This window comes from Cyclopterus lumpus, chromosome 14, assembly GCF_009769545.1.
Source record: "Cyclopterus lumpus isolate fCycLum1 chromosome 14, fCycLum1.pri, whole genome shotgun sequence".
Taxonomy (NCBI): Eukaryota; Metazoa; Chordata; class Actinopteri; order Perciformes; family Cyclopteridae; genus Cyclopterus; species Cyclopterus lumpus.
In genome coordinates this window covers 17473241-17490566 of record NC_046979.1, presented here as the reverse complement: position 1 = coordinate 17490566, position 17326 = coordinate 17473241, and the positions used below count along the sequence as shown (strand labels likewise).

Sequence of the window (17326 nt, the reverse complement as noted above, 5' to 3'; positions counted from 1 at the left end):
GTTTGCTTTAAACCACACATCAGAGGATTCATTAAATGTATGAGATAACGGCGCATCGCGGCGCTCTTGTATATAATCCATGACTTTTATCAACCATGTCACCGCAGGGAGCTGCGACAACATTGATAAAGCTTATCCTCTCCGACAGAGATGTCCAATTCAGCCTCCACCCTTCCTGTGACAGGTGCTGCCCCCCCACACACACACACACACACACACAAACAACAACGTCACGTTTTCACGGTATGGACAGATTATGGGAGTTTACATTTTGACATGTCTTGTTGCAAATTCAAAATGTCTTTTGATGCTGGTTGCTGGCTTGAATATCTATCATACAGATTATTTATTGAAACTGCAGAGGTCATATTATTACACACGGTAGAGGGGGAATTCACAAGGCCTTGAAACTCCAGTAAATGGAGAGATTTTCTGCTGAAATATTATTATGCAGTAAATGATTATCCCAGCAGGAGACTGGAGAAGTAATCATTGGGTCATTGAAATCGATATATAGTACAGCCAGTATGTGCCACATGGAAGTAAAACATCAATTATATTCCTCCTGCACCTCTGAAGTTTTACTGAACATCCTGTTTATTTGAATCATCATGAGTATCCCTCTGTCTTCAGCTAGACTCAGAGGCCAGTGAGTCCTGTTGTTACGGGAAATTTCACCACAAGGCCCAATAGCAACATGCAAGATTATCTCTGCTCCCATAGAACGGAAAGCGAATGAATGGAACAAACCTCATAAATGATTGTGCATGTGGGCACTTTTTCCTAAATGGAAGATTAAAATGACAAGAATAATGCGCTCTCAGCTGAGCCTATTTGGATCATAAAGTCCCCTTGACCTTGAACGGCAGTGCCCCCTCAGATGCTGTAGCTGGAATGGAGGAAGAGCAGCCTGCTCCCCTCTTTCCTGTTGTACTTTCAAAAGACACTCTGCACGGGGTGGATCACATTGCAATCACCCATGCCTGAAATCCAATGAGTGCATGAGTGCTGTTTTAAAGAGAATTCACTCTGCTCAGCTGCACTAAGCCATGTGTACATACCAGCGTCACGGTCCACTAAGCTAAACGCTGTATGATGGGGTTCCATTAACTGTGGGAAATGTAATGTAAAAGAACCGCAATTTATGTAAAGTAGCTTGAATAATTAAGTCTGCTGAGTATCAGCTAATTTATCAGCGAATTTAAGTATTTTTGGTGTCCAACTTAGTGACTTAGAAGTCTGCATTGCTCAATTACCACATCAGAGCTAATACAGTAAATCGACGTGCCTACTTTTCAGTGCTGAATGTGACCACAAAGCTATCGTATTGTTTTGCTTCACGTCACGTTTGAATATAAATGGGAAAGACGTGACGCAAGGATTTCCAAGGGCTTTGCTGTCATTTGTCCGGAAGAGCAAATGCCTCATTTGCAACACAAATGTAATGACAATTTGTCTAAAACCAGTAAATCCAATCCATCAATTATTACATCAGTTGTCTGTATAGATTTACATGTTTTCTTGATTCTACAAACAGGAAACATCCAGGGAAGTCAATCATGCAGGAGAATGATAGTTGCTTCAGCTAAATATAGCCAACTATGTATGTACTTTAGTCTGCCCAAGGAGGCCTGTTACCCTGCAGATGCTCAGTCAATATCCACAAGAGCTAACCATAATTATCGGTACATTTTAAAACAGGCCTGAAGCCTCACGCTGAGTCAGCCATGAGGCTCATGGGAGGGGAGTCTGGGTTGCTGTTTACAGCTCTGGCCTATGATAAACTCAACCATGCACTTGACATTAAGTGGGAATAAAGTTAAAGCAAATGGACACTGAAGGAACATAAACATATGATTAACATTAAGCACAAGCACTAGTTTGGCTCTGCAAAATTGCAGTTTGATTGCCTCTGGTTCTGTTATGAGAATCAACACCACACATGAAGCAAAAAACAGGCTTCTCTCAGCATTACCATACCCACCAGGTCGTCTTGTCAGTGGGGTTTTAAAGGCTGAGCCACAGGGAGCAACTTCCTCTGACCTCATTTAGTCAGAGAGGTTGGAATTCTGAGGATTGTTTGGACACTAGATACACTGTCTTGGTTTAATTTGTGTTCCTCCAAAGTACGCAGCACCTAAGCCTTAAAATCAATTTGCCCCATGAACCTCGAGGAAGGATGAGTTATGATCAAATGTACTTCTCCTGACAAATGTCTCATTAATTCAAAAACCACTGGCAAATGAACTTGTGCCTTGAATCCTTAGAACAGGATGAACGTGTTTCTGTGGAAGTCGTGCTTCTAACCTCACTCAACTTAAGCGTCGGGATAACTGTTTACTGTTCTTAGTGAGGAAAACACACCCTGAGGGGAGTTTTACAATTTCAATGTCTGATGACTGATGATTTTACGCATCATCATGAGTCAGGGAAACGGTCATCATCCGCTGATACATGTATTATTCACTGACAGATAACTGATTTGTTGATACATTTATTTCAGACTAGAGGAAAGGCTGCAGCATGAAGGAGGGGGGTGGGGGTGGGGGATTTGAGAATGATTACAGTTGTCATATTAATGTACTGTTTCGGGGTGCCAAGAAAGCTGTGTCTATGAGACCCAGAATTTATACCGGCTGCACTGAAAACAGGCCAATTTAATATGTACAAGAGTCGATGCAGTCCATCCAGAATGAACCCAAAATGACAAATTACTTTAACAGGAACAATTTAAAAAGAAAGTGCCTTAGTCTGTAACCTGTATTTGAACCCAGAGAGACTCGTATAAAAGGAATTGATACATCTTCTTACTGAAATGAAAACCAATCCCCTTTACAGGACTAACGTAGATAATCTAAAAGAATAGGCCCAGAGCAGCCTGCGTGCCTTTAACAGCTCGGGGATTCTGACACCTCCCCGTGCACGCGTATGGACGTCGGGAGCGCGCGTGCTAACACGGCACCGTACATTTCTTCTAAATTGCACATTTGATACCCCAGAAGCTACGCAGGATGTGTAGCAACCGGGCGCAACGCACTTTCTGAATCCGCTTCCGGCGTACCGACGACACCGACGCCTGTGCCCACAGACTGATCACAGGGTTTCTCCCCGTACAGCGCTGAATGGTAGCAGCTGAGAGGCGGGTGCGGAGCGAGGGTTGCCAAACCCGCAGGATTTCTCACGGCTCGCGGACTAGAATGCTCTTCTATATGTATCCCCATGAACGGATGACAACCTCCAAAAAAAACCAACACTGACAACTTTCAGTTCTACATTTGACGCGGAGCTAGCTGGCTTTGAGATTTTTATTTAATTTAATTTTTTTTGTAAACCAGGTCCAAGAACAGGCATCATGCAGGTGCAAACTGTGGGCTAACGTTACTGAAATGACTCGCTCGGCGCTGACGCGTTTCATTGTGCCACACAGCCCCGCATTGTCAGATGCCATTTTACTCTCCGTTATCCCAGCGCCTGGGACTCCAACACACTGGGCCTGTTGTGCAATTAGAAGTTCGTGAGGCAAACAAGCTGATGCAATGAGAAGCTACGCTGCCCAAGACATTGTGCGCAATTTGTGCTGAAGCTTATGGGTCCTGCGTACTCCAGCTCCCGGCTTCCACTTGGAGAGGCGTGCGGCTGGGCTACAGCGCACTGGCTGTCGGCTTCACATCTGGACCGCCCGACTACTGTCTTCTGCGGCCTGTTCCGACTGTGCACTCCCTGAACTTGTATGTATAAGAGAGACTGACGGCGATCGCCTCGGATGGTGTCGTGCTAGGGGGAAAGGGGTGCGTATTTGGCTGGGACTTGACGCTATCGGTGATCGACTGGAATACCGTAGCTGACTACCCAAGGAAAACACGCTTATCCAGCAAGTTATGGATTTTGCGTAGCAAAGTCACGTATCGTTAAAGCTAACGCTAGGGTGACATTGCAGTCTTCTCACCACATCGGTTATTTCGTCGTCCGACAAAAAAAAGAGTGAAAGTGGACTATTGTCCATCATACGTATCCGCGCAGTGGGATTTCTACGTCTAGTCGGCGTTCCCCCCCCCACCCTTCCCGCGGTGACGGTTATGGGTCGGAAGCGGTGTGTCGGTGCAGATTGTTCCAAGATGGCGGCCGGGTGCTGCGGGGTGAAGAAGCAGAAACTGTCGGGATCGCCCGGGTCGGGGGGTCCCGGCGGGGTGGGGGCGGGAAGCGGGATGGCAGGAACCGGACACTGTGGCTCGGAGTTGGGGATTGGCTCCTCAGCCACCGTTGCAGCAGCGGCGAACGTGAGCAGAGCCAACGGCCTGGGGGGACCCGGGGGTAACGTTAGCAGCAGCGGTAGTAGTAGTAGTGGTAGCAGCGGCACAAACGCTCTGTCCCCGTCCCCGGCCGGTTACTCTTCATCCGGCCTCTCCCCGAATCTCAGCTCGGGACCGGGTTCGGGAAGTGGAGGCAGAAAAATGGTCGTCTCAGCGGAGATGTGCTGCTTCTGTTTTGACGTGCTTTATTGCCATCTGTACGGATACCAACCTCCGAGAACACCCAGGTTTACAAACGATCCCTAGTGAGTATTTTGGTCTTTTGTTGTTTTGTTGCATGTCAAAGCTGCTTGCTGTAATCTCTAAAAGAGTGTATTTTGTGGCACAGTTGACGGGATTGCCTCCGGATGCCGCTTTGGCGTTCGGGGCAAGAACTGTCACACCGAAATAACATTTTACTTATAATGAATTTGACGTGAAACGCTCGCGATCATAGCTTAATTTGGCCAAGTTGGAATGTGGGGCCCTGTCGAACAGACTGTCGGCACTGGCCCGCAGCGGGACTGTCCCAACGTTACAATGAATGATATATATATATGACATTACGATGCTCTGGGGCCGAAGTGAACAACTCTGGTGTACTTTAACATGTTTTTGTCGCCCAGGTTACTTGGCGAAAAAAAACCCATTTGGCGGTTTGTTTGTCCAACTCTGAAAACCCAGTTAGCTAACGTTAAGCCTGTTTGCCGCTAATGTTAGCTCCACTAGCGAGCCACTAACACTTAAGCTAAAAGAAACGAGGAACGAGACAGATAACAAACACCGTTTTTGGTTTCACTGAAGCGGTTTTGCTCGTTAAGACATGACACTTAAACCACTAAAATGCCAAACATCAAAAGTTAACGTAATAATTCTTAATATTTTCTGTTGCCCTCAATGAACTCTGGATTGCCACATACCTGGGCTTAGCTTTGTTAGCTACAAGCTACATTAGCGTAGCAACGGAGCACCGATGGGTTTGCGATAACGTTAATTAATTCATTTAAAAGTATATGTCTTCAAAGTCTCTCTGGCATCACGGGCAGATAACCGGCCATACTACCCGCGCGGCTGCCAGCCGGTTTGGTATCAGTGTGGTGTCGAATGAAGAGACGCTAACGTGAACCGAGTTTAGCGCAAACCAACAAAGAAAATGTGGCTCTTGCTAAGTAATAAGCAGTCCTAAGCATTCCCTCTGCCCACTGTTTACCGAAAGGACCAACTTCACTGTTAAATCTAACAAAAAAAACGTATAGTGTTTAATAATTTTAAGCATTCACTGATAGTTTTTTCGTGTGTGTTATGAACAAATTAACATTAAGATGAATACATGTATGTTTCCTGCGCCCTCCACTGAAACATGTTGACCCCACCTTAGGAGATTGTTGTAATGTGATAGCAAATTACTTTGCGGGCGTTTTTACTTTCATTATGAGCGACTGAAGGGATCGCAACTAAAGTTCACTAATCCCGTGTATTGACCTGAAATGGGGGGGGGGGGGGAAGACACTTTGATTTGACACACACGTTTAAATACACCAGTACAATCTAAACAGTTAAAGGAGTTCCTTTTACTGTGTTTTTAAATGTGTCTTTATACTGGCATGTAAGGCATGTAAGTGAGGCACTATTTCACTTCACCATGCGGACCTTAAAGGGTAATGTTTCATACATTTCAGATGCTTATGATGGGTTGGGAACGGTGTGTATTTATGGAAAGGGTTCCAACACTCCTTAGGGGGTTTGCAGGTAATCATGATCTATTATGGGCAACAATCCCTCATACACACTCTATGGAGGTACTATAACCATCTCAGAAAACGCTAAAGTTTTACAATAACATTATTATCTCAATGATCCTTACAGGATTGAAAACATTTCTTTATATATAACTGACATATGTTAGTTTACATGTTAATGGTCAATTATCTACCAAACCAGCTGTGAGCTTTTAAAATGATGACGAAAAAAAAAAAAGTGCAGCCATAAATCTCTGTCATTTGTTCAATAACAAAGATAAGGAAATGTACACAGTCTGATAATGTACACAGTCTGATAACCTTCTTGCTTACCCTTTGAGGTATCTTCATAAACTATCACACTAACATCTCTATCTTGAAGTCACCTCAGCAAATTCCAGGCAAATGTCTTTACAAATTCAAATATGAGAACCCGTCAATACTGAGAATGATGTGGAAACACCGAACCATGAATTGACATGTCCAAGACAGACTGGATTAAGCTCCACTGCACCGTAGCCGTCACAATATAGAAACCAAGGTCTAAAGCCAGCTGTGACTAAGAATGTAGTAGGCAATGTCAAAATTCCCATAAGTTTGAGAAACTCTCAAATTCTGGTCTGGTGTCCTCAACATGTCCTTCACTTGGGGGCTTTGTCAGATTGAATTATTGAAACGCTCAGAACAACCACAACAGTTGACACAGACACAGTGCCCTGCAAAGTTAGCCTGTGAATAATTCAGGGCCTCAAATCAGGAACATTTTGTGATCTTTTTAGGAGCTCTAGCTTCTTCTAAACAGGCTCTTTATTTTAAATCATAATGGTAAACCCATCGCAATTGTGTATCACCTTGAGCAGTGTTTATGTGTTTCAAGGAGCACCAACACAGCAGACATTTTAAAACTTTTTGCTTCGAGAAGACCAACGGACCACGCTAGCCAGCTAGCGCTGCTGCAGGTACGTTGGCATATCTAGTCAGCAAATTTAGCTAGCTTATTTTGTGACTGGTTGTATAGCTTAATAAGGCAAATGTAGTATCTTGTGGCTTAGTATTAATTGATATCTATATCATGTTATGTTTGCTAACATATAGATATAGTGAGATACTTACATTGTGTAGCTTTAGTAAGCTAAACAAAGTTAAAGATTTCAATTCAAAAGCTAAACTATTAAGCAATCATGCTATCTTGTTAATGCATGTTATTTTGTCCATTGTGCTACCAATTGGTGAACACTAGCAATCTTCCCTTTTTCTACTTCGACTGTTGCCTCTGTTGGCACCCCCCTTTTGACGACAACACCAGAAGACGCCAACCTTTCCTTACTGGGGAGAGGGGGAAATGTCCCAGGAAAGGTATAATGAAGCCACAGCACAGTTACCATGCACAGGTTTTCTGAGGAGCTGCTGGGTGAAACTCCTGTAAGACAAAGTCTACAGCGGTGTCCATTAGACACGGCATCGTTTTTCATGAGACTATTTGCACCGATGGCCTGCCTGTAGCTGTAATTTTTTTTTCCTTTGTAATTTTCTTTTTTTTTTTATTACTGGAACTTTGAGTCAGCAATCGAAATTTTGTTTTTGTAAAACAGTTGTTTCAAATGTGAAGAAGCTAAAAATAAAATTTAAAATATGTTCAAAGAGAAAATGTCTCATGTATGTTTCTTTTTGTAAAATTGGACTTTCACAGCCTTTTTTTTAACAGTATAGGAGTTCTAGCTCAAGATTTAATGGATAAAACCCAAAACATAATATAGGAGCCATCGTTACAGTTGAAATATTAGTTCTGGTATTGAAAATGTCTTCACGAGGGAAACACTCTTAAGCTCCTTTCTTCCCCCCTTTTCTCCTTTCTCTTTACAAGGTTTCATTTTCATTAATAAAGGAAGAGGGAGAGAAACGGATGTCACCAAGTAGCTGTATCAGTAGTCCCACCTACAAAAAACGCAGATGCTCCGTATTGGTCCATTGAGAGAAAAAATAGAGAGATTCAAACACGTAATGCCAATATCTCTGCGCTTGTCATGCGTGTCTTAATTTGGAAGAAAACACTTGCGTCCGTTAAATAATCTGTTCACAATTCATTACCAAAGAAGCAATCGGTGACTCAAGTAATTATGGTGAAATATGAGGGGGCGCCATGCTGAATTTAAGTTTAACTGATGCTTTCTAAATCAGACTCATTTTTAACGGGATGGGGGAGAAGAGTGGAGCCCTGCAGTGATGTGTGAAGCCAAGTTTACACTACACGACTTTCAAAGTCGTCCCGATTGCTTTTCTGTCCACACAACTTGCTGCTCTGTAATCTAGAAGTCATTGTAGGTTTCACACTACATGACTGAGCACGCAACACACACTTCAAGATCCTCCATCTTGAGTCCCAGATGAGGTCTCCAAACTACATTTTTCTTGACATTGTATGCAATACGTGAGACGAGCGCAGCGTAGTTATTATCCATATATAGATCAGACGGTAACAACTTTGGTCCACATTGCGTATGTAAAACATGCGTCGCGTGTCTTAGCCTCTCATTGGCTCTAGCTCCTTGACGGACTCTGGCAGATCCAGATATTTATGCTGGATATGTGGAAGGTGTCTGTGATGCACCGGCGATCCTCTCGGCTCACATCTTTCAACACTTCACACGTGATGTGCGAGTGCCCAGGAAGACCGGTTTGCCTCTGATCTGGGGCTTTCATCCCACAGCAAGTGGAAAAAGTCGTGTAGTGTGAACGAGGAATTACTTGGCATCAGAGAAAAAGACCTTCGTTGGGCAAGTGTCAGTGAATCAGTGGGATTAACTTTCCGCAGTGAAGATCAAAATGAGATCTTCCGTTTACTGTTGAGCCAGTCGGAGTCACAGTGGATCTCAAGCATCTTGTCAACACATCACAAAATACATTATCATTTGTAGTGTTGTGGCAGAAAGTACACTGAAACATAAAAAGACCCTGTCGGTTGCATTGAAGCAGGACTGTTATAATGGGTAAAACTGCATTTGCTCCACCAGACATGTATGCAATGAACATTACTCGTGCAAAAACCCAAACTAGATACCTTCGACCTGTTATCATCGTATGCTCTGCGGTTGGGTTCTGTTATGCTTTATCTATTGGGTTATTCATTGTCATTAACTCCTTTTTTTGTTGATGGAAACAAGTGATGCATTGTTATATCTGATCATGTAAATAAATGATTAACGTGATCAATATGCAATGCTAATTTAGATGCTTGTGTAGACGCAGGGTAGAAAGTGACTGTTGTAAGAAAAAAAAAAAGGTTATCAAGTCATGGGTGGACAGATGGCCCAACTCGATGAACAAAAGCCTCCAGTCTTTGATTTAAAGCTGATCTATCACTGTGTAGAAGACAATTGTGCATATCCTACCAAATTGTGAACAGCAGCTGTGACATCAGAATGAACCGATACGTGCTACTAACCAACTTTTGTATCCTACAGGAATGTACAAAGGATGTGCACATTATTAATAGTTCAATTGCTTAAACATGGTCCCTTGTTGTTTTTCAGCCCGCTGTTTGTCACATGGAAAATAGGCAGAGACAAGCGGTTGAGGGGTTGTATAGGTACATTTTCTGCCATGAATCTGCACTCAGGACTCAGGGAGTACACCCTTACCAGGTAAGAAACAATGCAAAGTCCCTTTTTTATGTTTCAAAGCTGTAGACAATTGCTGCAACAGTACCAAAGTGAAGTAGTCGTAGATTAACAACAAGCATATTAGATTCTAGACCCCCTAACAAGGGTGACTTTGTACCAATAGTAGTAGTAAATAACCCCCATAACTGATAGTTTGCCTGTGCATGAGTGCAACAAACCCCACAATTTCTGTTTCTTATAGTATTTACTTTTGTTCTGTTTCATTCATGTAGCTCGCTGTGTGGAGCGCGTATCTCCATTGATCCCAGGTCCTGGGGCTTCAAAAACATATTCAAAAGTTATTAATGTCTTTTAAAGTAGGTTTTGCCATTAACCGTTGAAATATTTATTTAGACAAATGGATACAGTTTACTGTATATGTGTCAGCCCTTTAATCTGTTAAAAAACTCATGTGATGTAGAAGATGCCAACAATAATTTAGTCTCCATGACCTGGCACTCATGAGATCAAAAGGACAGACAGTGACCCAAATGAAATGTATCGACAACTCGACTAACTGTAATGTATGGACTGTTGTAATTCTGTTTTTTAATTCAAAAAGTGTAACGCTGTGATAATAAAGAGCCCTTGTGTAGTTGTATTTGGGAAGTCCAGACGAACACAGAGACACGGGTTAAACCCACATTGGTGGTTCATCCGGCTGGTGGGTTAAACGCCGGTTGGGCACTGCTTGGCTTTGGCGGTCAAGTGTTTCAATTATAAATCTACTTACTGATATTCACACGAATGAGCGAAAATGAGTGTCTTCAGTGTACACACGGCCATATCGGTAAATGCCTGGTGTCGAATTGCTCCACCGGCGTTTTTGACCTGAGGGCAGACACAGCTGACGTGTCGAATGCATGTAAACACACAGTCTCCTACTGGTGCTGTGTACAAATATACACATTACAGGCACAGCTGCTGCCAGCTCAACAGCCATGGTCAGAGTCCATGCTTGGAACACGCTGGCCTCTATATATCCATAGGTCAATCTATAGTGGAGAAAAGCCATTGGTGATCCATCGTCACATTTACCCTCCAGTATTAAAATAATGAAAAAAAGGTTATGAGTGCATTGCATGTTCAAACCGTTGGACCGCTTATGTAATGGTGCTTTCTTTGTGCTTGTTATGCCTGCAGTGCCCTTAAAGACAGCCGCTTCCCCCCTATGACAAGGGATGAGCTGCCTCGACTCTTCTGCTCAGTGTCTCTTCTCACCAACTTTGAAGACGTTGGTGATTACCTTGACTGGGAGGTAAGACACATGGTTTGTAAAAAAAGAAAAGAAAAAAAAAAGGTCTTTCTGCAATTAATACACAATAATTCCTCTGAATTTTGAGGTTCATTTTCTTCCCATTTAAAGCTAAGGCTAAATTAAATGCCTATCATGCTGTGACCTATTTGATCATTGCGTTTGGTCGCAAAAACAGTAGTCCGTCGGATTGAAGCTTGTTCTTTTTACAACTTTGTTTGACAGAGCAGTGTGTGGGGTTAACAATACACTGTTTCCTCCTTGAATTCTAGGTGGGTGTTCACGGTATTAGGATAGAGTTTTTCAATGAAAAAGGATCAAAGCGCACCGCCACCTACCTACCAGAGGTTGCAAAGGAGCAAGGTAAGCTCTATTTGTGCGCCCTAACATTTCAGCCTCATCTGCTTTTTGAAAAGACGGTGTATGTTGTGCCTGATATCGCTTTTTAGGAATGTGTAAAGATATTTCAAGTCTTTAATTTTGTTTTTACAAAGGTTGGGACCACATTCAAACCATAGATTCCTTACTACGAAAGGGAGGTTACAAAGCTCCCATCACAAACGACTTCAGGAAGACCATTAAGTTAACCAGGTAAGACTGCACTCATTGTGTTCCCCTATTGTGTCACTGACGTCCACTTTGTTTTCCACATACATTCATTTAGATCCATGTCTCCGAAAATACGTTGGGTAATGTCCTAACATTTTACCTGAGGGGACCAACGTCATAAGGGTTTTGCCAGACAATCAGAATTGATTGAACTGAACATAAGACTATATATTATATCCTTTTCCCCCTTAAAGGGGAACACCATAGATTTTACACATCAAAGTCTTGGGGATTAGTACAGCATATGTGAAATGCTAAGCAATTTAAGGCTTTTTATGGCTCCAGAGGCAGCCGTGTGAAATCTGATTTAAATTGCCTTAAGTGATGTCACTTGAGGCTCGGTGGGGGCTAAAGAAAAGTTTGAAAATGAAAGAAATTGTGTGGTTGCAAAGTTGGAAAGAAGTGAGCTTACCAGACCCCTGTAGCCCGCAAGACTAACTCATCCAAATCTCCATACGAACTGTGTACGGTTGAGTTGCACTATGGGTAATGTAGGAGCTGGGTTTTGACAAGGAAGAAGAATGCATGGAATTAAAAAGACGATACCTGTGCTGCATCAATTTGCTACTGTCCAATGTGAGACCCAACGATGCTGAATGTATGCAGTACTGATAAGGAGAAGAAAGGAAAAAATAATAAAGCTTCGAGAAATTTGTTGTTTTGACCGAGATGTCCTCACCCCAGTGTTGTCTGGTCAACGGGGTCCCAGCAGGTCCTGCATTTCGGTGCGGACCAAGGCTGATCCCAGCCGATCCTAGCTCCTAACATCAAGGTCAGCAAGCTTTCACCAACGCATCTTGTCTCATCCCCAGGTACCGTAGCGAGAAGATGACAATGGGTTATGCAGAGTACATCGCCCACCGCCAGCACCATCACTACCAGAATGGCATTGGGCACCCTCTACCACCCTACAACCATTATTCCTGACAGCGAGCCGCATGACCAATCATTGGACCTCTCCGCGGACCTTTTCCCAGGAGAGCCAGCCCCCTCCTGGTCTAGCTATTTCTACTACTGTACCATTTTATGATGATAGTTTCCGTTGCCATGCTGGCTGTCTCCCAGACGTTGACATGGCAACGGGTGGCAACAAAGCATCATTTGATGATGGTCTGTGGTTAAGTTTTTGCAGCATATGTATACCAATATCTATAACCCCCCATATCCAATAATACTTTTGAAAATTAAACAACTACTAGATTCTTTTCAGCAAACCTAATCAGGTGTTTGATTCTGTGGATGGAAGGAAGTCTTTTTTTCCGGTGGATTAGTCTCTCGCTTATATTGTTTAGGCTTTGCTACAATTTTACATTATCTAAAAAAAAAAAAGAAAAGAAAAAAATCTTATTTTTTCCGTTTCTTTAACTTACTATCCAGACACGTGTGCCATGTAGCAAGGCAACTGCAGTTCTCAAAGGCTGTGTCTCTATTCTGACTCCCCAAAAATACAAACAAACAAAAAACAAAACAACAGATTGACTGTTGAGCCTTGTAAACTCTTGTAGTGTTGTAGTTGGAACTATATATCGGGATCTGTATACTCCAAAGTCTAGATGGTAGGATTGTGATGCCCTTTGCTGGTAGTGTGTATTGTTTGAGGTCACAATCGTGTGTGTGCGTGTGTATTTCTGTGTGGATATAGATATTGGTCTGCCACAAGATGGGAACCAGTTCAGTAAATTGGATCTTGCCGAGAGATCCCCCACAGATATCTTTTGAAAATCCCCTGTTAGTATTTGTTGTGTTTTATGGTGGAACCAGTTACACACATAACTGAGTTTGTTTGGCTAGAGCTTTCAGCCACGTTCCCCTCTTTTTAATTTTTTTTCTTAACGTTTTTGAAATGTAAGATAATTTGCGGAGGAAGCCATTTTGTCTGAGGATAATCACTTCTTGGCAGAGGATTTCTTATTGTAAAATGGGCTACAAGTGGGTCTGATTGCCCCACATTGAACAGGGGGAGCAGGCACCACGACAGGTCCCAAGAAAAAAAGAGGAAAAAAAATGTGCATGAGCAGTGCTTTCATTTGAATTGACTGTCTGTGTTGGTTTCTGAGTTTACTGGCATGTGACAGGGCCATGCGATAACTACTTAAAGCCATATTCTCTTTTTATCCCACACTTTGTAAGAGTAATCTGTTGTTTGGCTTGAAGTGTTTTGCATTGGGCACCACGTAGTGGGTCACCTCTAGTATGTAGGGTCTTCAATCTCTCACCAGCCAGCCTCCGGCGAGGCGGCATCACTGAATACTAGTCAAACCCGGCGGTTTCAGTCGGATCGCCCCGTGTCGTAATCGTTTTGTCTTGCCTCTTCAGATTATAGCTAACCATTTGTCACTCGTTCACAGAGTGTGATGCGTTCATAGGGAGGGCTGTAATGAACACGTTTTTGTCATTTTGGGAATGCATGCCATTGTGCTCGTCAGATTCTGAAGCGGTTGCATCGAGTTGATTTTAGTTGCTGAAGCCGCACCGCCGCTTCTTCTCCCTCCAACACTTTGCTGTTCAGCGAGATACCCGTTGGTGTGTGCGTGTGTGTGTGTGTCCACGGCGTTTAGATTTGCAAGCCTGTTTGGCAGCACGGCGAAACGCAGTCAAGTGAGTTTGAGTTCGCTGTGCGGGGCCCGGCGGCTTGCAGTTAAAGTCTACAAATAAAAAGCCAGGGCTTTGTTGGGACTCAAGAAGCCATTTCTCACCCAACACTTACTTGTTGTGAGTCACATCCACACACACTCTCTCTCTCTCTCTCTCTCTCTCTCTCACTCACTCACTCACTCACTCACTCACACACACACACACACACACACACACACACACACACACACACACACACACACACACACTAGGCTAGTTGGATCACCGCGGTCCGCCTGCTTTGGGTTCGGCTTTAGTTCCACTGGCTGGGAGGATTTAAGAGGTTCTGTCCGTAACATCTTTCTTCGTAACAGCCTTTACTAACTGACAGGTTATTTTTCTTTATGCAAAAATGTCAAGGGCTTTTGGCACTCCATCCACAGTAACCCGAAATGACCCAGATTTAAGTTGTGTTGCCTTAAATGAATGATCTAGTAGGTGATGGACCGATAGATGACGCTCCGGCTGCTCCTCTGTCCCGTGGTACGCTCGCCACCCCCACCCCCCACATCTTCACACCACAGTGTAGGAAAGGGCCTCAGATGTCGTTTTGTCACTCGAACGCTAATCCCTTCGTGGACATACGGGGGCTCCTGTATGCCTGCGGTCCCCTCTTTTTCCTTCACGTCTTACCCAGCTGCTGGTCCTCAATTCTTTCATTTTTGAAAGCCCCACATGAACACATTCTCTTAAAAACAATGTTGGGCACTGTGGTGTCGTAACCCCTAAATGTTTAAAACCGGCGGGCAGGCGGCTTCGCGCCTCGTCAAATGTAAAGCCCGACAGAGGAGCAGAGAGGCGTTCATTTCCTGGTCCATTCAACACAGCACAGCCTGAATTCTTCTGCTGCAAAACCAAATTGACCATGCTCTTTTACATATATGTCTTTGTATACACATGCAATGTATTTAGTTGCATGTATGTATGAGTATGAGACCTATGGTTTTATCCATGATATGCTTGATCTATGGCTTAGACGCTCTTATTAACCATGAAGAGATTTAAAAGACAAATATGGTGCTATCGGACCTCATATTGGGGTGGTCATGCGGACTCATTGATCATATCATCCATAAAGATGCCGCATGTAAGATTTTCTCCTTGGTGTGTCGCTGTGACTTGAGTTATGACGGCACATTTGTATTACAGAAGGATGTGACTGTCACTGATACAAGCAGTAGCCCCCGAGCATCTTCGCTTTTCATTAACCAATGCGGGCGACTTTGGGATCAATTCCCTATGGGAAAAAACAGACTGATATTATAACACTCATAACGAAGAAAGACAAGGTCCCTGCAGCAAACACCTCAGAGGGGCTCTGGAAATGTACTGTCAATGGTCGTCATTGCATTTTTAACAGGGCCACATTTTTGAGAAAATCCTACATGTGTTACCTTTTACTATCCTTGATATATGCAGATCTGTTCAACAGGTGTTTTTTTTTCTTTTTTTTCTCCTTGTTTTTGTTTTCCTACCAGTGCAAGTCAACACCCGTGCAGGTTTGAAAGGACACGAAGTCACACGTAGCCTCCCACCCCTCGATCGCACCCCACACTGTGGCCCCACCTCACGGCCGGGTCGGTCAACGTGTGCCGCGTGCCGTTCACTAGATAGCGGCGGCAGTAGTGACCGGTGCCTCTCCGGGAAGATTGGATGCTGCTTTTGCAGAAGCACGTCCTCCGGTTTCCTTTAGCTGCTCAATCGTTCCGACCTCTGTAAAGACAAAGTTTGACTTGTTGACTAGCGAACGGTCCTGGAACTACGTTGAAGGTGAGCATCTCCTTTTAACGGGTCGCAGAGCTAATGTTTTACGTAGAACACGCAGAAAATAGTCCTGCTCCTGTACTGAATTTAACTGTTTAAAGCATTGATACCTCATGGGATATTGTGGAGCGACATTTGTAGTTTGTTGTAGCAGATTGAGTTTTGGTTCCATACCAGGGTGAGAGTTCAGCCTCAGCATTCCTTGTGTGGTCATTCTCATATTTCGTGGAATGCTCAAGCTTACCTTCGTATGTTTGACTGAACCAAAGATGCCAGCGGCCGTGCCCAAATGCTGCTCTTCAGGCCTGGCTTCCTGTCCTTTCAAAAGACACCCCTGCAAATGACAAATGTTTTTTTTTCTCTTTTTTGTGTATGTGTGTGTGTGTGTGTGTGTGTGTGTGTGTGTGTGTGCGCGCGCGATTTCTCAATTGTCTTGACTTATTGAGCAACCCAATTTTTCAATGAATTTTCATTGGAGTCTATCTCTGAAGCCGTACATGGCATCAATGATGGTTAAAAAGATGGTTGCAAATTGTGGTTACAGTACTTGTTTTGTTTATTGTTATTATTATTATTATTGAGTAGAATTATTATTATTACTATAATTTACAAAAATGAAAATCCCATGGTGTGCCTCCTAGCTTTATGGGTTTATAAATGTTTTTTCCCTAAAGACCAGCAGTTATACTTTGTATAAAAGATGGATTCCTTATTTTTTATGCCATTAAAGATGAAAAAGCCTGTTTTCGTTACTCTGGACCCAGTAGCTGCACTGGTATACAATCGCACTGATAGATGAATAAAAAAAGAATAGATGAATTATTAATAATAATAATAATGACAAATGAAATTAGAACTACAATAAACTTGTGTTTGAAGCTTTTATAAAAAATAAAAGAAAGTAAAAAAATAAAATGACTGTTTTTGTACATCAAAATAAATTCTTTTCAAAAGAATATTTTGGATCTAGTTTCAAAATGATTTTACTGGTTTTCTATGTTCAGAAATTTTGAGACACTTGACTTCTAAGATGTGTCGCTGTACAAAATTACTTTTTTCTGTTGCAGTGGCCTGATGGGCTGGGAGGGTTGCCTGGTGTAACTCCTCATACCAATTTTAATTTCTTTTCCTTTTGATTTTTGGATCTTTTTCTTTCTTTAACTTGAAAAATGGTTGATGGAATAATATAAACTGGGAATTTCAAATCCATCCCCTGTAGAGCTTAGACCCTTTCTCCTTTCCTATTGAATTGCTGTTAGTGTGACAATATTTGAAATGGGAATTTATTAAGATAGTATGAAAAAAACTAAAATAATCACACACAAAAAAAAGTAGAAAAAAAAGATGTAAGCAAAAAAACAAACAAGTGTTGGGAGG

The 17326-nt window shown here is 42.8% G+C and overlaps 1 protein-coding gene across 1 annotated transcript; it reads left to right on the top strand.

Annotated features, from left to right (window-relative positions):
- Positions 1 to 2913: 2913 nt before the first annotated feature.
- Positions 2914 to 16905, top strand: ammecr1 (AMMECR nuclear protein 1). Its single transcript, XM_034549374.1, has 6 exons — positions 2914 to 4555; positions 9559 to 9669; positions 10831 to 10945; positions 11215 to 11305; positions 11437 to 11533; positions 12364 to 16905. The coding sequence occupies exons 1-6, from the start codon at positions 4077 to 4079 to the stop codon at positions 12476 to 12478; spliced, it is 1008 nt and encodes a 335-aa protein (XP_034405265.1). The 5' UTR covers positions 2914 to 4076; the 3' UTR covers positions 12479 to 16905.
- Positions 16906 to 17326: the final 421 nt, after the last annotated feature.

Excerpts from the sequence above, each read along its gene's own strand:
- ammecr1 (XM_034549374.1), top strand. The coding sequence starts at position 4,077 with ATGGGTCGGAAGCGGTGTGTCGGTGCAGATTGTTCCAAGATGGCGGCC. Across the intron at positions 11,306-11,436 it reads AGAGGTTGCAAAGGAGCAAG|GTTGGGACCACATTCAAACC; the intron begins GTAAGCTCTATT and ends GTTTTTACAAAG. Across the intron at positions 11,534-12,363 it reads AAGACCATTAAGTTAACCAG|GTACCGTAGCGAGAAGATGA; the intron begins GTAAGACTGCAC and ends TCTCATCCCCAG.